Below are 19464 nucleotides of genomic sequence, written 5' to 3' on the forward strand. Positions count from 1 at the left end.
GAGATTGGATCGTTCTCCGAGACAGGGAAGGTGACTCTTGTGACGCTACTTCCGCTCTACCCGAAACAGGAAGTTCTGAGCACGTGATTATGTGGAAGAAAAATGTACTTCCGGGTTAACAGCTCCGCTTGCCGCACGTGGGTACATGATCGCTGCTGCGTGTTTCTGCCAGGAAGCCAGGCAGTGACTGCTGTGTATGTGATCTGTGCCGCAGCTGGTAAGTGGAGAACAGATCTCAGAAAAGGGAGATATTGTACATTTATCGTACGACATTGACTGTAATAAAATGGTGTATGGGTGCGTTCACACTTACAGGGTCTGCTGCATATTTTGTGCTGCTGGATTTGCTACCCATTAACTTCAATGGGTTGCAAAGTCAGCTGCAGAAAATATGCAGCTAAAATTGGCCGTAATAAAACTTAACTTTTAATATGTAATTAATAAAAACACACCCAATAGTGTACACAAAATGTTTATTCTAATTCCCGGAGACCTCAGTCTTCCATCTACGTAAATCGCACATCTGCTGTAAATACTAAACATAGAAAAGATAGTCCTAGAATAGTAACCGATGCTCCGCCAAAGGCAAATAAATGTTTTAATATATCACAGTCTCAGATATGTGCATACTCATCCCCATCCCATCGGGGAGACCGGGGTCCCTGGGAATTAGAATCACTTTTTTTTTGTACACTATTAGGTGTGTTTTTATTATTATATATCAAAAGTTAACTTTTATTAAGGCACCTCTACTTTTGATACACTATTTTTTGTACTAATTTGGCTGTGAGGTTGTAAATCTTGGCTTGTGTGTGCCCCCCGACCTAGATGACACATATATTTTTGCAGCAGATCCCGTACATGTGAACTACCCTAAATCATTATTGTGGGTGATGCTGTCTTCCTCTCTGGGATCTACTGTCTCTCCATTTACTACCTGAAATGACTGACAGTAGATTGTCTGTCTGTCTGTCTGTCTGTCTTAAGATAGGGTAGAATTTAGATTGTATATATAGTTGGAGAGATTTATCAAAATCTTTCAGAGGAAAAGTTGCCCGTAGCAAGCAATCAGATTGCATCTTTCAATTTTAAAATTACTTTAGAAAAATAAAATAAGAAATCTTGTTTCTATTGGCAACCATGCCACTGGTAAATGTTCCCAAGTATCTTTAATCCTGGATAATCCTTTTAAACAAAACTGTTTACTTCCAGAAATATTTGTTCTTTTGTATTTGTTCTTTCTATCGTTCCTTTATGATCGTGGGGGCCTAACCTCCAAAATCCACTGATATTGAGACTAAACTCCACAATGACTCTCCCCAATACATAGTAGTCTTGACTTTGACAGCCCACTTCGTCATTCACTGGCCAAAGTGATGATTGGCTGAGCGGGTTGTTTCTGCCAAGAAGGTGGGGGCAGGAGCACTCAGTGGGAAAAGTCTGGTCCTATTCAGGAGGTCCCAGCGGTCGGACCCCTGTGATCAGACACTTATTGCTTATCCTGGTGGATATGTTTTTAATAACTGGGTAACCCCTTTATGTAATTTGGGTAAAATTTTTGGTAATTGTATTAAGGGTTCAATAGTTCTTGTAGTCAGGTGTCTCGATATTAACCCCTTCAGCACTGCAATATAGCAGCAGAGACTACTAGTTTGTGACATTTTATTTTTTCAATACAGACCTATACCATAATGGAACCTGCAGAAGAGAGTTTCCCCCGAGGAGGCTCACAAAGGAAACCAGAGGGAACTGCCCCTAAGAAGAGGCCCCGAGAAGATGACAACCTCTTTTCTGTATGTCATTGCTGAAATTTCTTTGTTTATATTGATAAAGGGAAATACTTATTTTTTAAATGTCAATATTATCGACTTTTTTTCCCCCTTGTTATAACGTTTATCCATAGTTGACTCTCTAACAGTTAGCATGCACTTTCCTCTAAAATACCGTAATAATAAAGTCACACGGCCGTCTAGACCCATCCTGTTCTTCTCCCGTCAAAGAAAAAAAACGGACAATAGCGGATGGAAACGGGGTTTATCCATTTGTATCGGTTTTTGTTCAGTTAATAAACCCCCCCCCCCCCCAAAAAAAAATTTTTGTGTTCTGAGCATGCTCAAAAGTAAAAACGGATGACATTAAAGGCTCCGTTTTCCATAGACTTCAATGTTAAATTTACTGTATCCGTTTTTTCTTCCAATTTTTGGACGGAAGAAAAAATACTGCATGTGCCGTCTTTTCTGCCGTCAAAAAAAACACAAATGAGTGCAGACGGGTGCAAAAGGATTGTAAAAAATTCCCATTCACATGAATGGGATTTTTTTTTTTAACCGTTTTGAATCCTTTTAAAGCCTGCAAGAAAGGAAACAAAATGGGGATAAAACAACGGGGACAGACGGCCGTGTGAACGAGCCCTTACAACCCCTGCGGTCATAATTACCGATCCCATACTTGTCACTGAATAACTGGGTAGATTTACATGTTTAAGAGGTTGTCTCTAGAGATGAGCGAATTTACAGTAAATTCGATTCGTCATGAACTTCTTGGCTCGGCAGTTGATAACTTTTCCTGCATAAATGAGTTCAGTTTTCAGGTGCTCCCGTGGGCTGGAAAAGGTGGATACAGTCCTAGGAGACTCTTTCCTAGGACTGTATCCACCTTTTCCAGCCCACCGGAGCACCTGAAAACTGAACAAATTTATGCAGGATAAGTCATCAACTGCCGAACCGAGAAGTTTGTGACGAATCCAATTTACTGTAAATTCGCTCATCTCTAGTTGTCTCACCAGAACAACTCTTGTCCTGTATGTTGTCCATGTCCTAATAAAGGTATGTCCACACTGAGTAATGTGAATGAAATCTCGGCTGCTGCCGAAGGACTGTGCGGCCCTGTGTCGTCACCATTGACTGGAATGAACTTGACGGCATTGAAAAAATGAATTTGTTCTTCCTTTGTACAGATCAGTTTCAGCGATGGAATTATCCACCACTGAAGTTATTTAGTGTGAATGGGTCTTGCGGAAGGCCCATTCACACTGATGTTAATGTTTACAGCGCATAATTCCTCTTCCGTAATTACGCAGGAATTATGTGGGAATTTCCCAGTGTGAACATACCCTAAGATATGGACATGTAGCTGTAGATGCGAACCCCTCCTTATGAACCACTTTTGCCGTGTAATACTATATTTCCCCTGCTGTGAGCAATTTCATGAAAGCTTGTAAACATCCACGTTTCGTTTTGAGAATTTACACCATTTATTAATAGAAAGTATTGTGTATACGAGCCTTTATTTTTAATAGAAACTTTTTTTTTTTTTTGTGTGTGTGTAAAGTACAAATTAAAAGGAACATCCCTCATAAAAGAATGCAAAGGTCATTAGTTCATGTAAAGGATGTTTTAAAGAGATAATTATTGTTGAGAAAACTGTTTACACGGGGGAATGTCGGCACAGAAAATCTGTGTGTGGACGTTCCCCTGACATCGGAGCACCGGCATATCATTCTGGGGCTAGAACCACTCAGACGACCTCTCATAGACGGCAATGCATTTCCATGCGGAGTCAGCAGAAAGAATAAAAAAAGGGATCTAACTAGTCTTGAGGCATCTGGGTCGCTGCTAGGGATTTCTGAGTCTTTTATGTGGTTGATGAAGACTGCATTGGAATAGCATTCAGAAATGTCAAGCTTGGGTTGGCTACTAGTGTTGGTGTTGTACATCACCCTATATGATCTTCGATTGAGCAATATATCACACAAACATATTCTGCAGCTCGGTCTCGCTCTCTCTGTCTCTCTCTCCATATAGTTATATACAGAAATATAAATAAGTATATAATAAAGGAGTACAGTGCGGATGTCCATTTATAGTGATCTTTACTTGTCCAAAATCTGTCCAGCCATTCAGGAGATAACTATTAATGCATTTATGCTAATTAGCAGAATATAGCATTAATGACATTACCCTCACCGTTTTAGCAATGATAATGCCACCATCTCCCTCCCATTCAACCCTTGCCTTTATAAATATTCACCTCCTGCTGTGGCGTCTGTATGACTAGTCTGGAGCCGTGTCATCGCTTGTATAGTAACAGCTCATACGTCGGCTCGTATGAATGAAGGGGGCAGGTTGGACAGGAGAGAAATGGCGGCCGTATCATTGCTGAAACGATTACACACCCATTGTTAGTTTTTTGCAACTTGACAACTGGACAGGTTTTAGTCAGGTAAAGATGGTTGAAAACTGGGCCACCTGCACTGTATATTCAGGTTAGTGAGGGGGATTTACACCCCAAGGCCCCCCCCCCCCCCCCCCCTTGTCAGTTTACCTTTAACAGTTACAAAACTACAACTCCCAGGGAGTTGTAGTTTTCAACAGCCAGAAATGCACTGCCTCGAAAATACTTGTTTAAGCTGTAGGTGTGAGGGGTTTGTTATCATGAGCTTACAATCTGTGAGTAGATGGTGCTGTAAAAATAGAGAATGCTCACCTGCCCCATTCCCCAGCACTCTTCCTTCCTGATTCTTTTGATGTCCCATTTGTGCAAGAACTGCCCACGTAGCCAGTTACAGGATGAGGTGGGTCACCGCTGTTGCCAGTGATTGGCTAAGACAGTTCTTGCATGAATGAGATATCATAAGAAGGAACAGGATAGGGCAGCAGTGGGGGATTGGGGGCAGGTGAGTATGCTTCGAAATTCTCCATAAAAACCCTTCATGTTGGTTGCAGCATGAATTGTACATTAATTTATCTTCTAGACGTGCCATGAAGAGGTGGAAGAAAAGCAGAAAAAGAAAAAGGATGCAAGTGGGAAACCTAAGACTTCAAAACCTGAAAAGAGCCTTGTACAAAAAGACAAAGAAAAAGGCATAGAGTTACTGAATTTTAAGGTTGGTGGACTTTTGTTCAATAGTCTGTGCTTCCTGCTGTCAGTCGGGTATCCATAAAAGTATTCCTTTTGAGCCTTTAGCTGCACAGATACTTAGTGGCTTTGTCAGGGATAAGTGATCCAAAAGTGTAGAGGTTTTTTATCCAGCACTCCATTACGTATATTTCTTCTTTGTTTAACTATTATCAAAAAAGTTGCAAATTTTTGCGCACAACTTTCATCTTCTGTGCAAAACATAAGTTTTATATAATTTTTTTTTTTTAGCAAAATAGGGCTTGCACAAAAAAAGCAACTTTTCTACACCAGAAAAATGGCATGCGATCAATGATAAATTCCCCTAGTGATGTAATTTGAGATGAAAAACTTTTGATCACTTAATAACACAGCATTGAATCAGGTGCTATTTAAAATCAACCTATATAGCACATCGACTGTTCTTAACCTGTTGGGGACGGAGGGCGTATCCTCATGTCGTAGACCCCCTCATGTCGGCGATCGGCGCAAATCGCAAGTGAATTCACACTTGCAATTTGCGCCGATTACGAGTCTATGGTGACCCGGAATAGAAGGGGGATCGCGGGTGTCTAAGACACCCACGATCTCCCTAAAGCGATAGGAGTGAGGTGGCAGAGTTGCCACCCCTCCTATCTCTGCTATTGGTGGTCTAGACGCGACCACCAATAGCAGATCTGGGGCGGGGGGGGGGTTACTTTCGTTTTCCCCGTCCTGCCCTCCCACAATAGGCGGGGCAGAACAGGGAAAACGAAGAGGAGCGGCGCCGGAGTCCACTTACCCCTCCAGAGGCAGCGGAGCGACGGGGATCGGCGGGCGGCGACTGAGATCTGCGGCCGCGTGTGGCAGAAGAGGACGGCTCCCGAATGTGACTGAAGCCGGTGAGTAGTTGCCTAGCAACATCTAGAGGGCTACAGTCTGAGACCACTATAGTGGTCTCTAGACTGTAGCCCTCCAGATGTTGCAAAACTACAACTCCCAGCATGCCCAGACAGCTGTTTGCTGTGTGGGCATGCTGGAATTTGTAGTTCTGCAACAGCTGGAGGTCTGCAGTTTAGAGACCACTGCACAGTGATCTCTATACTGCCCTCTAGATCTTGCTAAACTACAACTCCTAGCATGCTTACACAGGTTGTTTGCCCCCCCCCTCCCCACATGTGAACGTACAGGGTACATTCACACAGGCGGGTTTACAGCAAGTTTCCTGCTTCAACTATGAACTGCGGCTAATTTTTTGCCGCAGCGCAAATTCCTAGCGGGAAACTCACTGTAACCCGCCAGTGCGAATGTACCCTAAAAACACTACACTACACTAACACATTATAAAGAGTAAAACACTACATATACACCCCCAATTAAAATAAAAAACATATTGTATGGCAGTGTTTCCAAAATGGAGCATCCAGCTGTTGGAAAACAACTCCCAGCATTTCTGGATAGCCACTGACTGTCCAAGCATGCTGGGAGTTTAGCAACAGCTGGAGCACCCTGTTTGGGAATCACTGGCGTAGAATATCCCTATGCAATCCCTATTTTAGTCCTCAAATGCGCATGGTGCTCTCTCACTTCGGAGCCCTGTTGTATTTCAAGGAAACAGTTTAGGGCCACATATGGAGTATCACCGTACTCGGGAGAAATTGCACTACAAATTTTGGGGGGCTTTTTATCCTTTTACCCCTTATGAAAAGGAAAAGTTGGGGCTACACCATCTTGTTAGTGTAAAAAAATAAAACATTTTACACTAACGTGCTGGTGTTGCCCTTTACTTTTTTTTTTCACAAGAGATAAAAGGAAAAAAAGACCCCCAAAATTTGTAATGCAATTTCTCCTGAGTACAGAAATCCCCCATATGTGGGCGTAAAATGCTCTTCGGGCGCATAACAGGGCTCAGGAGTGAGAGCGCACCATGTACATTTGAGGCCTAAATTGGTGATTTGCACAGGGGTGGCTGATTTTACAGCGGTTCTGACATAAACCCCAAAAAATAAATACCCACATGTGACCCCATTTTGGAAACTACACCCCTCACCTAATGTAATGAGCGATGCAGGGAGCATTTACGCCCCACTGGGGTCTGACAGATTTTTGGAACAGTGGTACGTGAAAATGAAAAATGTAATGTTTTTTGTTTGCACAGCCCACTGTTCCAAAGATCTGTCAAACGCCAGTGGGGTGTAAATGCTCACTGTACCCCTTATTACATTCCGTTAGGGGTGTAGTTTCCAAAATGGGATCACATGTGGGGGGGTCCACTGTTCTGGCACCACAGGGGGCTTTGTAAATGCACATGGCCCCCGACTTCCATTCCAAACAAATTATCTCTCTAAAAGCTCAATGGCGCTCCTTCTCATCTGAGCATTGTAGTGCGCCAGCAGAGCACTTGACGTCCAAACATGGGGTATTTCCATACTCAGAAGAAATGGGGTTACAAATTTTGGGGGGCATTTTCTCCTATTACCATTTGTAAAAAAGTAAAATTTGGGGAAAAAACTTCATTTTAGTGGAAAAATATTTTTTTTCATTTACACATCCGACTTTAACAAAAAGTTGTCAAACACCTGTGGGGTGTTAAGGCTCACCGTACCCCTTGTTACGTTCCTTGAGGGGTGTCGTTTCCATAATAGTGTGCGATGTGTTTTTTTTTTGCTGTCCTGGCACCATAGGGGCTTCCTAAATGGGACATGCCCCCCAAAAACCATTTCAGAAAAACCCTCTCCTAAATCCCATTGTTGCTCCTTCGCTTCTGAGCCCTCTACTGCGCCCACCGAATACTTGACATACACATATGAGGTATTTTCTTACTCGAGAGAAATTGGGTTACAAATTTTGAGAGGATTTTTTTCCTTTTACCCCTTGTAAAAATTCAAAAACTGGGTCTACAAGAACATGCCAGTGTAAAAAATGGAAGATTTTGAATTCTCCTTCACTTTGCTGCTATTGCTGTGAAACACCTAAAGGGTTAACACACTTACTGAATGTCATTTTGAATACTTTGAGGGGTGCAGTTTTTATAATGGGGTCTTTTATGGGGTATTTCTAACCAGAAGACCCTTCAAATCCACTTCAAACCTGAACTGGTCCCTGAAAAATTCCGATTTAGAAAATTTTGCGAAAAATTGGAAAATTGTTGCTGAACTTTGAAGCACTCTGATGTTTTCCAAAAGTAAAAACTCATCAATTTTATGATGCAAACATAAAGTAGACATATTGTATATGTGAATCAATATATAATTTATTTGGAATATCCATATTCCTTATAAGCAGAGAGCTTCAAAGTTAGAAAAATGCAAAATTTTCAAATTTTTCATGACATTTTTGAATTTTTCACCAAGAAAGGATGCAAGTATCGCCGAAAATTTACCACTGACATAAAGTAGAATATGTCACGAAAAAACAATCTCGGAATCAAATTTATAAGTAAAAGCATCCCAGAGTTATTAATGCTTAAAGTGACAGTGGTAAGATTTGCAAAAAATGCTCCCGTCCTTAGGGTCATAATGGGCTCCGTCCCCAAGGGGTTAAAGGAAAACTGTCAGGTATTTTCTCCCGCACTATCCACAGTACTGGTGGATAGTGCGGGAGACACGGATTAAAACGAGCCCTACCTTCCCAGAATCCGCCCGGCCGTTTGCCCGCAATTGTAGTTTTATTCTATGTGAATATCTTGCTGTAACTGGTACGGGTGGGGCTTCTGCAGGTTAACTGGCACTGATGTCAGCGCCGCTTATGAATATTCATCCCCTCTCCCTCCAGTTAGGAGCGGCAATGAGAGGGAGAGCTGGAGGGAGGAGGGATGAATATTCATAAGCGGCACTGACGTCAGTGCCAGTTAACCTGCAGAAGCCCCACCCGTGCCAGTTACAGCAACATACACACATAGAATAAAACTACAATTGCGGGCGAACGGCCAGGCGGATCCGGGAAAGGTAGGGCTCTTTTTAATCAGCGTCTCCCGCACTATCCACCAGTACGGTGGATAGTGCGGAAGAAAATGTCTGACAGCTTTCCTTTAAAGTATTACACTAATGAATTGCAAGTTACAAATGCAAATTCTGTGAAGAGGAAAAGTTGACCAGTTTCCCATAGCTAGCTGTAATTTTTTTTTTTTTTTTTTTATTTATTTATTTATTTTTTAATTTTTTAACCTTCATGGACTATTCACACGTACAGTGTCCTGCGCATATTTGAGGGGCAGGATATGGAGATTTGAAGCAGTGTTAATAAAATAAAGAAGTCAGGTTTCTATGGGCATCTGCACCACTTTTCCTCTGTACAGTTTTTGATAAATTTTTCCCAAAGTCCATTGGACACACCATATTTTATATGTATGATAGAAGGAAGGGACATTTAGTATATGGTATAATAGGGTAATTTTTTTTTTTTTTTATATACCCATTTTTCCTGCCACTAGGTCCTATTAGCCTCTGTTATTTTTGCTTTCGGTCTCTGCCATGCTCCAGTTCCTTGTGCTGGTGGTCAGTATGTCTCATTGCTGCTTAACCAATGGGGGGCTATGGTCACTTCGTTGCATTGTTGCTCAAGCTACTACTGGGTAAGGCTGGGTTCACACTACGTTTTCTCCCATACGGGAGCGCATACGGCAGGGGGAGCTAAAACCTCGCGCTCCCGTATGCCTTCATATGCGCTCCCGTGTGTCATTCATTTCAATGAGCCGGCCGGAGTGAAACGTTCGGTCCAGTCGGCTCATTTTTGCGCCGTATGCGCTTTTACAACCGGACCTAAAACCGCGGTCAACCACGGTTTGAGGTCCGGTTGTAAAAGCACATACGGCGCAAAAATGAGCCGACCGAACGTTTCACTCCGGCCGGCTCATTGAAATGAATGACACACGGGAGCGCATACGAAGGCATACGGGAGCGCGAGGTTTTAGCTCCCTCCTGCCGTATGCGCTCCCGTATGGGAGAAAACGTAGTGTGAACCCAGCCTAAGGCAGGACACTGCTGTGGCCAGTGATTGAACGAACAACAATGTGTCATACTGACCCCGAACATTAACGGAGGCTAAGGGTGACCTGAGGGAGGTAAGTACAAAACATGTGCAGCATATTTTTTTTAGAATACACTACCATATATATATGTGGTAAACTATAATAGACATAACAATTTCAGATTTTTTTGTTTTTTTTTGTTTTTGCAGAGCCTTAAGGTCGACATGTTGTTTCTGGGTTGTGTGAAAGAAGCTAAAGATTTTGAGTTGGCTGTTCACTTGCCTTATGGGCTCACAGGCTATGTCAAAGCAATAAATGTTTGTGAGGCCTACACCAAACTGCTGAATGAGCAGGTAGAAAAGGATGAACCCCTGGAGGTAAGGACCTGTGCTTCCTCTATAGAACTGATGGTGTACCTACTATTTAAAGTAACTTCTGATGTCATATGGACATGTCAAAAGTTTGTAATGGTGGGTGTCTGGGTGCGGAGACCCCCCCCCCCCCCCCCACCCACTAAAAACTAGAATGAAGGGGCAGAAGCGCAGGGCTGCGCTTGCTATGCCCCTTCACCTCCCCTCAGCACAACTATAATGAGGTGTATATGGAATTACAATTGAAGTCCATTGGACTTTTGGCGATTCCATATAGTGGAAGTTCCATAAAATTCTATTGTAACTGTATACAGCTTGCTGGGCAGAGATTCTGGGGCAAAGTGTATGCAGCTGCACACTTCTGCTCCTTCATTCTACTACAATCTATTGCACTGTTGCTGCTGTTTCCACCATGGAAAAGAGCCAAGCTGCCAAAACAGAGGTACAGGACTCCTCTCATGGATTTTAAATAACCAACTTTGTAGACATACAACAAAGAAAATGCCCAACAACTTCAAGACAAACTTAGAGTGGTTGTTTAGTTGATAGACCATTAAAATCAGATTTGGGGCGAGGGGAGCTGCCTTTAAACATCTGCTAACATCTGATATTGATGGCCTATCCTGCTGGTGGTATTACAGTGCTATAGTGGACAATCTTTGGGTTGTTTGTGTTTTCTTTCATGGAGCAATTTTTATTCACTCATTTTTAAACCTTAAAGTGTACCTGTAATCAACAAAATCTTTCTATAGAACATAGATAATGCCATTATGTATTTTTGTAGTATAAATTGGTTAAAAAATATGTATATTTTTGTCCCTGTAGCTATTGCCTGTGCAGGGTGGACGAGCGGGGCTCTGGGCACGGAGGACGAGCGGGGCTCTGTGCAGTGAGGCTCTGTAACATGCTACAGGCTCACACATTAGGATGACTGACAAGCCAGGAGCCTGCACAGAGCCCTGCTTCTCCTGTCCTCACTTCCTGTATTTGGACTCCTCACATGCAATAGCTGCAGGGACAGCATTTTTTCACCCATAAATATGTACATTTTTTTAACCAATGTATATTGCAAATATACATATAATTGTATTGTCTACATCAGTGTTTCCCAACCCATTCCTCAAGGCACACCAACATTCCGGGTTTTTTCAGTTACTCCATTGGAATAAACAGGGAAAAATTTAAATCCTGGACTGTTGGTGTGCCTTGAGGACTGGGTTGGGAAACACTGATCTACATTATATAAAAAGTTTTTGTTGACGACAGGTACACTTTAAAGATTAACTGTCCTAGCGCCATGTTAAAAGTTTTGATGAGTGGAGGTTTGAGTGTTCAGACGTTCACCAATCAAGAGAAGAACCGCGAGATGTCTGTGCTGCTGCACGATCCTCTTCTTGCTCTGTGTCACATGACTAAGACACGCTCATACACTTACATTGAGAGTTTGTCTGGAGAGATCACACTAAGCAAGAACTTCTCCAGGCTTGTTCTCCTGATCGGGGGAGGTCTAAACACTTGGACCCCTGTTGCTAGGACATGTCAAAGGTTTTTCCAAATGATGGTGGCCATTTAAAAGATGCGATCAGTAAACGGACAAGCTCATTCATCGGCTGATTGCTGGGCCTGTTACACTGGGCAGTCAATATTGGTCTGTTCAGTTAGTCATCGTCCCATGTAATATGACCATACAGATAGAAATCTGATCTTGAAAACCCATTAAAATCTATAACTAACCCATCACGGATGATCCGGTTGTCCCTCAGTGGTTCACATTGAAGCAGTGATAATGTTTTTTTTTAGATGGCTACATAACTGACCGTTTTCCATGTATGTCAAGAAAGGTCCCGATTTACACAACCATGGTTACAGCCTTATGTTGTCAGACAGCGGTCTAAAGAGTGTTCTTGTACCTGGTATACATTAGTATACTGTGGGGAAAAAAAATGCTATTCCATCTGCTTTAATCCTGTAAAATAAGTATTCGTTAAATGGATACTATGCTAGTGCATGATCTTTAAGATAATACATCATAAGCTTTTCAGTATTTCATGATGGCACTTGTCTCTCAAACTTTATAATGGTATTTAACAGATGTCATGAAAGAGTTCACAATGGACTGTTAAACAGATCACATATTAACCTCTATAACAATCTGTTTATCGTATACATTGGGAGCTTTTTCAAGTGTATACATTAAATGAAGGGTAAAATGGAAAGACTATATGTTAACATAGGCTTCTATAGTTACTGCAGGAAAATTACTTTGTACTAAAGGGGATTGTCCTGATGTTAACTTACACCTACACAACCCATCGGTGAACTTGTAGAAAACAGGTGAAGAAGCAGCGACTTAGAGCATTAAAATCTCTGCGGCATGTACTAGGCTGTGTCTTGTCTCTTAATATTGTAGGCTCTGTCTCCGCTCTCCAACCTATACTCACCAGGGATGCTGGTTAGATGTGCAGTTAGTAGCCTGGAGACAACATCTCGTGGGAACCAAAGCATCAAATTAACTCTGAATCCCAAAAAGGTCAACGCAGATTTGACTCCATCATCTTTGCACAAAGGCATGGTATGTACCTTCGACATATTGCTAGTTTGATACCTCTCTGTATGACATGAAAATGAATGCTGTTAACGGTGTAATGATGTACTAACACACTTAAAGTGTAACTATGACTTTTACAAACTTCTGACCTGTCAGAAGATTTTACCGTTTGGGTTTGGCTACAAAGACCACCACCGATTGCTGATACAAACAGGGAACAGTGCTTAAAGAGTACCCATCACTAATAAACTTTTCTACACTAACTTCAGCTATGTTCCCTAACTACATCGAACACCTTCCCTTAAAAACTTTTTAAAGAGCTTTAAAAAGCTCTGTAACTTACCTTACACTTAGTGTGAGCACCCGGCAGGTGGGGAGCTGCGCTGAGCTAGTCACATGCTCAGCCAGCACTGTGATTTCGGACTCGCTGCCAGGCCGGCGTGAGTCTGAAATCAATGAAAAGCTTGCGGCTAGGGAGACCCCTAGTGGCCACATTTTCAAAACTAAAAAACACATAAAAGGAAGCATTTTTTTTTTAAATTAAATCTAACACAAAGTTGTTCTATATACAATCAGCTCTAACATATCAAAACATGTTTTGATGATAGGTACTCTTTAAGCATTCTGCCCTTCTGCTTGCCACTGCTAAATGTGGAGAGTGCAGTGTATGGATTTATAGAAAGTCTTAAAGACTTGCTGTAATTCCTTACATGACATGCTTAGCTTTCCAAGGTGAGGTTTTTTTTAATCATTTCCCCCCCCCCCCCCCCCCACCCCACCCTGGTGATGCTTATTGTATGTGGTGTGACTAACTATCTCTTCTCAGTTTCTCAGTGGCTGTGTGTCCAGTATCGAAGACCATGGATATCTCATTGACCTGGGAATTGGTGGGACTAAAGCATTTTTACCTAATAAAAAGGCTCAAGTGTATCTAAATCAGACAAGTAAAGGTAAGGGCTTGTTTTATTGAATAATCTTGTTGTATAAATTTGACATTAAACTGAGCACTGTTGTTGTTTCCTATAGGCGTAAAGTGACTAAGAGCTGACATCATATTAAAAGTCTTACAGCTATTTAAAGAAAAAAAAAACTTTTGACATGCTGAGACCCCCACCAATCTCTAGGGGAGAGATTTATTAAAACTTTTGCAGAGGAAAAGTTGATCAGTTGTCCATAGCAACTAATCAGATTGTTTTTTTCCCATTTTCACAGGCTTTGTTAAAGGGGTTGTGCGCTGCCCTGCAGTTCGGAGCTCCGCTCACAGCGTTCAGCAGTTTATTACTCTGAATGCATTGTGCGGGCTTCCGTGTTCGCAGCCGCCGGGCGCGACGTCTCGCCCGCCCCCTCGCGACGTCTCGCCCGCCCCCTCGCGACGTCTCGCCCGCCCCCTCGCGACGTCTCGCCCGCCCCCTCGCGACGTCTCGCCCGCCCCCTCGCGACGTCTCGCCCGCCCCCTCGCGACGTCTCGCCCGCCCCCCTCGCGACGTCTCGCCCGCCCCCTCGCGACGTCTCGCCCGCCCCCTCGCGACGTCTCGCCCGCCGCCTCGCGACGTCTCGCCCGCCCCCTCAACGAAAGTCTATGGTAAGGGGGCGCGACCGCTGTCACTCCCCCTTCCCATAGATTTTGGTACAGGAAGCGGGCGTAACGTCACGAGGGGGCGGGCGAGACGTCGCGAGGGGCTGCAAACACGGAAGCCCGCACACAGCGTTCGGAGTAATGAATTCCGGACGCTGTGAGCGGAGCTCCGAACTGCAGGGCAGCGCACAACCCCTTTAAAAATGAAAGAAGCGATCTGGTTACTATGGGTAACTGGTCAACATTTTCTTCTGCACAGGTTTTGATAAATCTCTCCCTAGGTGTTTGCAGTCTACCAAGTGTACGGTGTTCCTCGGTAGACAGACATTCTTGAAGTTGATATATTGAAGAAGAAAAAAAGTGAAAGTGTAATTTGAAAATGTTAAACGCCCTGTCTTGTTGTGTGCTCCGGGAAAGTCATCCAGAAAAGCAGCACCAGGGTTGTAGCTGCTCATAGCTCATGTATGGATGTAGGAAGCAAAGGCTAGTCTGTTTGTAGAATAACTATTGTCGCTCAAATTGCTGAAATAGTTAAAGGGGTTTTCCAGGAAAAACATTAATGGCCTATCTGATTTCCGGTACACCCAACAATCAGCTGTAGTTTTGGCACCCGGTTACTGCAGTGTCTTTCCCATTAACTTTGACGGGAGCTGGACTGCATTCACCTGGTGCCATCACTACAATAAACAGAGCCAAGGCATCCAGCTCCTGTATACATCTGGGTGCTGCAGCTGTGCAGAACAGCTAAACTGTGGTTTAAGGGAATAAGTGTTTGCATAGCTTACCGTGGGTACCAATGGGGCACATGAATGCACTATGGAATGATGACAAGCTAGTGAGGGCAGTGTGATGTTAGATTCATTGCTGTAATATAACATTAAACTCACAACCGATAGAGATGAAATGTCTATAATAATGTGTTCTAAAATTTGTGTTTTCTGATTGTCCCATTTTGTGTGATCAGCTGTCTCTTTGCGGGTTGGACAATATGTAAACTGTGTGATCGATGAAGTAAAGAACGATGGACGAATTGTTCGCCTATCCATCACACAGTCTGATGTGACAGCAGCCATCGCCACAGAGGAGCAGAAGTGGACCCTGAATAATATTCTGCCGGGTCTGGTGGTTAAAGCTCAGATTAAAAAGGTATAGTTCTCCCTATACCGAGCCTTAGGTGCTTGTTAATTCTTAGTCACTTACAGATGCAATGAAAGCCATTTCTCCTCCTATAGGTCTTCTCTGACCGTGTCACCTTATCCTTCTTGTCATCTTACACTGGGGTTGTGGATTTCTTGCACCTGGAGCCCAAGAAAGAGTACAATGCTGATCAGCAAGTATGTATCAAGACCTTAAAATAGTCACCAAGATGTTATCTGTCAACCCGATAGTGTATATTCCCTTCCCATACACCAGATTATGAATTTGACAGCACTGTTTGTCTTAAAGGGGTACTCTGGACCTGAGACATCTTATCCCCTATCCAAAGTATAGGGGATAAGATGTCTCACCGCGGGGGTCCCGCCACTGTGGACCAGCACAATCTTGTATTGGCCACCCACCTGTTTGAGCTGCACGCCGCGGTGCCAGCTCACAAACAGCCGGGTGGCGACCACGGGGCCGGAGTATCGTGATGTCATGACTCCGCCCCTGTGTGACGTCGTTGCCCCGCCCCCTCTATGCAAGTCTATGGGAGGGGGCGTCACGCCCCCTCCCATAGACTTGAATAGCGGGGGGTGACGTCACACGGGGGTGGAGTCATGACGTCACGATACTCCGGCCCCGTGGTCGCCACCCGGCTGTTTGTGAGCTGGCACCGTGGCGGGTGGGTGGCGATTACAAGGTTTGCTGGGGTTTCCAGCGGTGGGACCCCCGCGGTGACACATCTTATCCCCTATCCAAAGGGCCGGAGGACCCCTTTAAGGAGTGAGAATATTTTGTAAAGAAAATCCATGGCATGGATTAGATATTTTTCACAAAATTTCTCCCTGAAATATAAAGAGAACATGTCTGCTTTAGGAAATACCTGCAATCCTCCTGATGTTTTTTTTTTTTTTTTTTTTAGAAATACATACCTTTGTTTAAACCTCCTGGAAATGTATCGGATAGTGTGTAGGGACATGCTCTTTCTTACAAGAGTAAGTAAGAGTACAATAGTAATAGATCTATGAAAAGATGCTCCAGCACCGTTTTATGGTGAATACAAGACATGTCTAGGGAGTTGACAGATTCTCTTCTATAAGATTTCACTATCTCGATTTCACTATGTATGTCAGGGTATATAATGAGCTCCTTTTACAGGTGAAAGCTTGTATCTTGTGGATTGACCGATCTTCCAAGATCATTAGAATGACCCTTCGCAAGTGCTTCTTACAGCCTGGGAACTCCTTGAAGCAGCTGAGCAGTGACTGGATCGGCACTGTACAGAATAGCTGCACATTGAAAGCGTTTCATAAGAATGCGGGTGCCGTCTTTCTGATTGATGGAGAAACATTTGGATTTGCACTTGTAAGTTACGGGAGATGTAATGGTGAAATTCTTTGTAATGATGATAGCAGGGATATTTGTTTTAAGGGTATTGCATACTACAGAATTGTTCACATTATATGCCATAAATTCCTGTTAGTAGGTGAATCCTTCTGATTGGGAAATTGGAGGGCACCTAACCCCTGTTTGTAATTGCAAAACTACTTCCAGTGATAGTTTCTTGCATCCACTTTACTGGCAAGATATGGCCTGATTTTGCATGGTTCTGTCTATTAAATGCATATTCCCATCTGGAGAAATTATCCCCCTATCTACCCGATAGGGGTTAACAAGCTGATTGGTGGTATGATTGCTGAATGCACAACTTGGCAATATTTGCCTGCCCCATTGAGAATGAATGAAGTGCTTGCAGTGTATGCATGGTGCATTCATTCCGGGGACAATTTTGGCCATGTTCTTAGGATCAGTGAGGGTCCCACCAAACAGTTTGTTATTCTCTTTCTTGGTGATGGGGGGGGGGGGGGGGTCATGATGAAATGGAATCCTTTTTCAAGTCTGAGGGAGATTTATCAAAACCTATGTAGGGGAAGAGTGGTGCAGTTGCCCAGAACAACCAATCAGATTGCTTCTTTTCTTTAAAAAAAAAAAATCCTTTAAGACATAAAAGAAACAATCTGGTTGCCATGGGCAACTGCACCACTTTTTCTTTATACAAGTTTTGATAAATCTCCCCCTATGGATGTTATGTAAAAAGTGAAACAATCAGCTCTTGCCCCTTTCTACAACTCCTGGAAAGTTTGGTTAGGCTGGCTATTTTGCATTGGCAAATGGCAAAAAGACCCCATTTCTCCTGATACATGGTATCTCCACTTATCGGCATGTATGGCGTTTCCTGTTAATAAAAGAGAATGGCTGCATAGAATTTCTTTCACTCTGGACGACCAAGCATGATGGATGATTACATAGACTGACTACTGATGTCCATGATGACTGAGTAATACAGTGGCTGCTGACTAAAGCTCAACTCGAGGTCCTAGCAGTAGGGAGACCTGTGAAACAATATCTTTTCTCTCCCATTTCCAGCCATCTTGGAGATTTGTGGTTTTGGAGTGTGTGTAGGGGGGAGGGGTCTTCTTGCAGGTTGCTCTTAGCCTGTAACCTCTTGTGGACATAAGTATTCTTGTCTAGGCGTAGGGGTTAGGGTAAGAGGCCCCCTCCTACTAAGGTTACTAATACTATGCCCTCTAGGAATAATATGCTTTTTTTCCTGTCTTCCAGAAAAAAAAACTTTCCAAGTCAAAAAATCAGGAAAAGTACAAAGAAGAAACCGTCCATAAGGCCAGGGTTGTAGGGTTTAGCCCCATGGATGAGATACTCCTGCTGTCTTTAGAAGGGTAAGATATTTGTTTTTCCTTTTTATATTTAGAACAAATTTTAGTGCTGTTTTGCATGGGGAAAAAAAAAAAAATAAATCTCCCATTGACTTCAATGGAAAACTTGACACCATGCAGAAAAAACCATAAGGTTTTCAAAAACCGCATCACAGATTTCTCAGTGCAGGAAAAAAGATAACATTTTTCTGCATAGAATCTCCTGTTTAGGAACATTAAACTCTGACTAAATATGGTCCTTACTGGCATTTTTTATCGTTTTGTACATGCTGCATCTTGGCGAAAGACCATTTTCTTATATTTTAATATATACTTTTAATTGACATTTCACCGCAGCCATTTAGCATAAAAACTATCTCCTAATCACTGCCAAACCCTGTGTGTAAAACCTGTCTTTCTCTGTTGCTCTTTATTGGGGGATACTGATGGGTATGTGCTCTTGCCACTAGGAGTCGCTGACACTAAGGAAAAAAGTCGGCTCCTCCCTGGCAGGATAAACCCACTCACTGGAGGCAAGACTCTCCAGACCTGGCCTTCTTTTTTTTTTTTTTTTTTTTTTTATTATATTCTAGTAAGGGCTGTTTAGTTAGGTCTTTTCCTCCCTTTTGTTTCCCATTTTCAGGCAGGGGTTCAGGAGCATGGTGCTACCTGTCCCCCCATGGTGCTTCCTCGCTATGGCAGCGTGGCCATAAGCTGGCTGAAGAAGCCTGGGTGAGTATTAGAAGATGGTGTCCGCAGGTGAGTATGTAAATCCCCCCCCCCCCCCCCCCCCCAATTTAAAAAGGACTCTGTCCTTTATTGCGGGCTAGCTCAGGGTCTCATGGGGAGGCGGTGTTTCTGCTTACTAGGTCCTGTGGAGGACAGCCCCCGGGCTTTTCCCTCCACATGTGTTCTTTTCCGGCTCACCTCTGAACAGCCTTGCTGTTCCTCCTTTCCACCAGCTATGTTTCCCCCACTGCGGGGGTCTGCAGCATGCTGGGTGCTCAGCCGGCGGGAGTTCAGTGGTTATGTCGGCACATGGCTCCGCCCTTCTTCTTCCCCTGAGCCAGCGCGAGAACCGGGAGGCCAGGCAGCACCTCCTCTCCAGGTTCAAGGGGCTATGGTGGCACGTGGCTCCTCCCTTCTCCCCCTGAGCAGCACGCTAACCAGGCCAGGCAGCACCTCCTCTCCAGGTTTGTGCCCCCCACGGATCATTCCTGCGGTGGGCTGGTGCCTACCCGCGGATGTGGTGATGTGCGCCTCCAGCGACG

General features: G+C 43.5%; 1 protein-coding gene across 2 annotated transcripts in view; it reads left to right on the forward strand.

Moving 5' to 3' along the window:
- Positions 1-78: 78 nt before the first annotated feature.
- Positions 79-19464, forward strand: part of PDCD11 (programmed cell death 11) — an 80833-nt gene continuing 61447 nt past the window's right edge. The window contains exons 1-10 of one of the 2 annotated variants that reach the window (XM_056529675.1): positions 79-217; positions 1680-1793; positions 4754-4885; positions 10054-10221; positions 12626-12787; positions 13590-13713; positions 15304-15485; positions 15572-15673; positions 16638-16844; positions 18102-18217. In XM_056529675.1, the coding sequence (XP_056385650.1) occupies positions 1692-1793; positions 4754-4885; positions 10054-10221; positions 12626-12787; positions 13590-13713; positions 15304-15485; positions 15572-15673; positions 16638-16844; positions 18102-18217 (1295 nt within the window). In that variant the 5' untranslated portion in view covers positions 79-217; positions 1680-1691. Of the gene's footprint in view, positions 218-1679; positions 1794-4325; positions 4411-4753; positions 4886-10053; positions 10222-12625; positions 12788-13589; positions 13714-15303; positions 15486-15571; positions 15674-16637; positions 16845-18101; positions 18218-19464 lie in introns of those variants that run through there. The other variant, XM_056529676.1, reaches the window with a different exon arrangement.

Source organism: Hyla sarda, chromosome 7 (assembly GCF_029499605.1).
Source record: "Hyla sarda isolate aHylSar1 chromosome 7, aHylSar1.hap1, whole genome shotgun sequence".
Classification (NCBI taxonomy): domain Eukaryota; kingdom Metazoa; phylum Chordata; class Amphibia; order Anura; family Hylidae; genus Hyla; species Hyla sarda.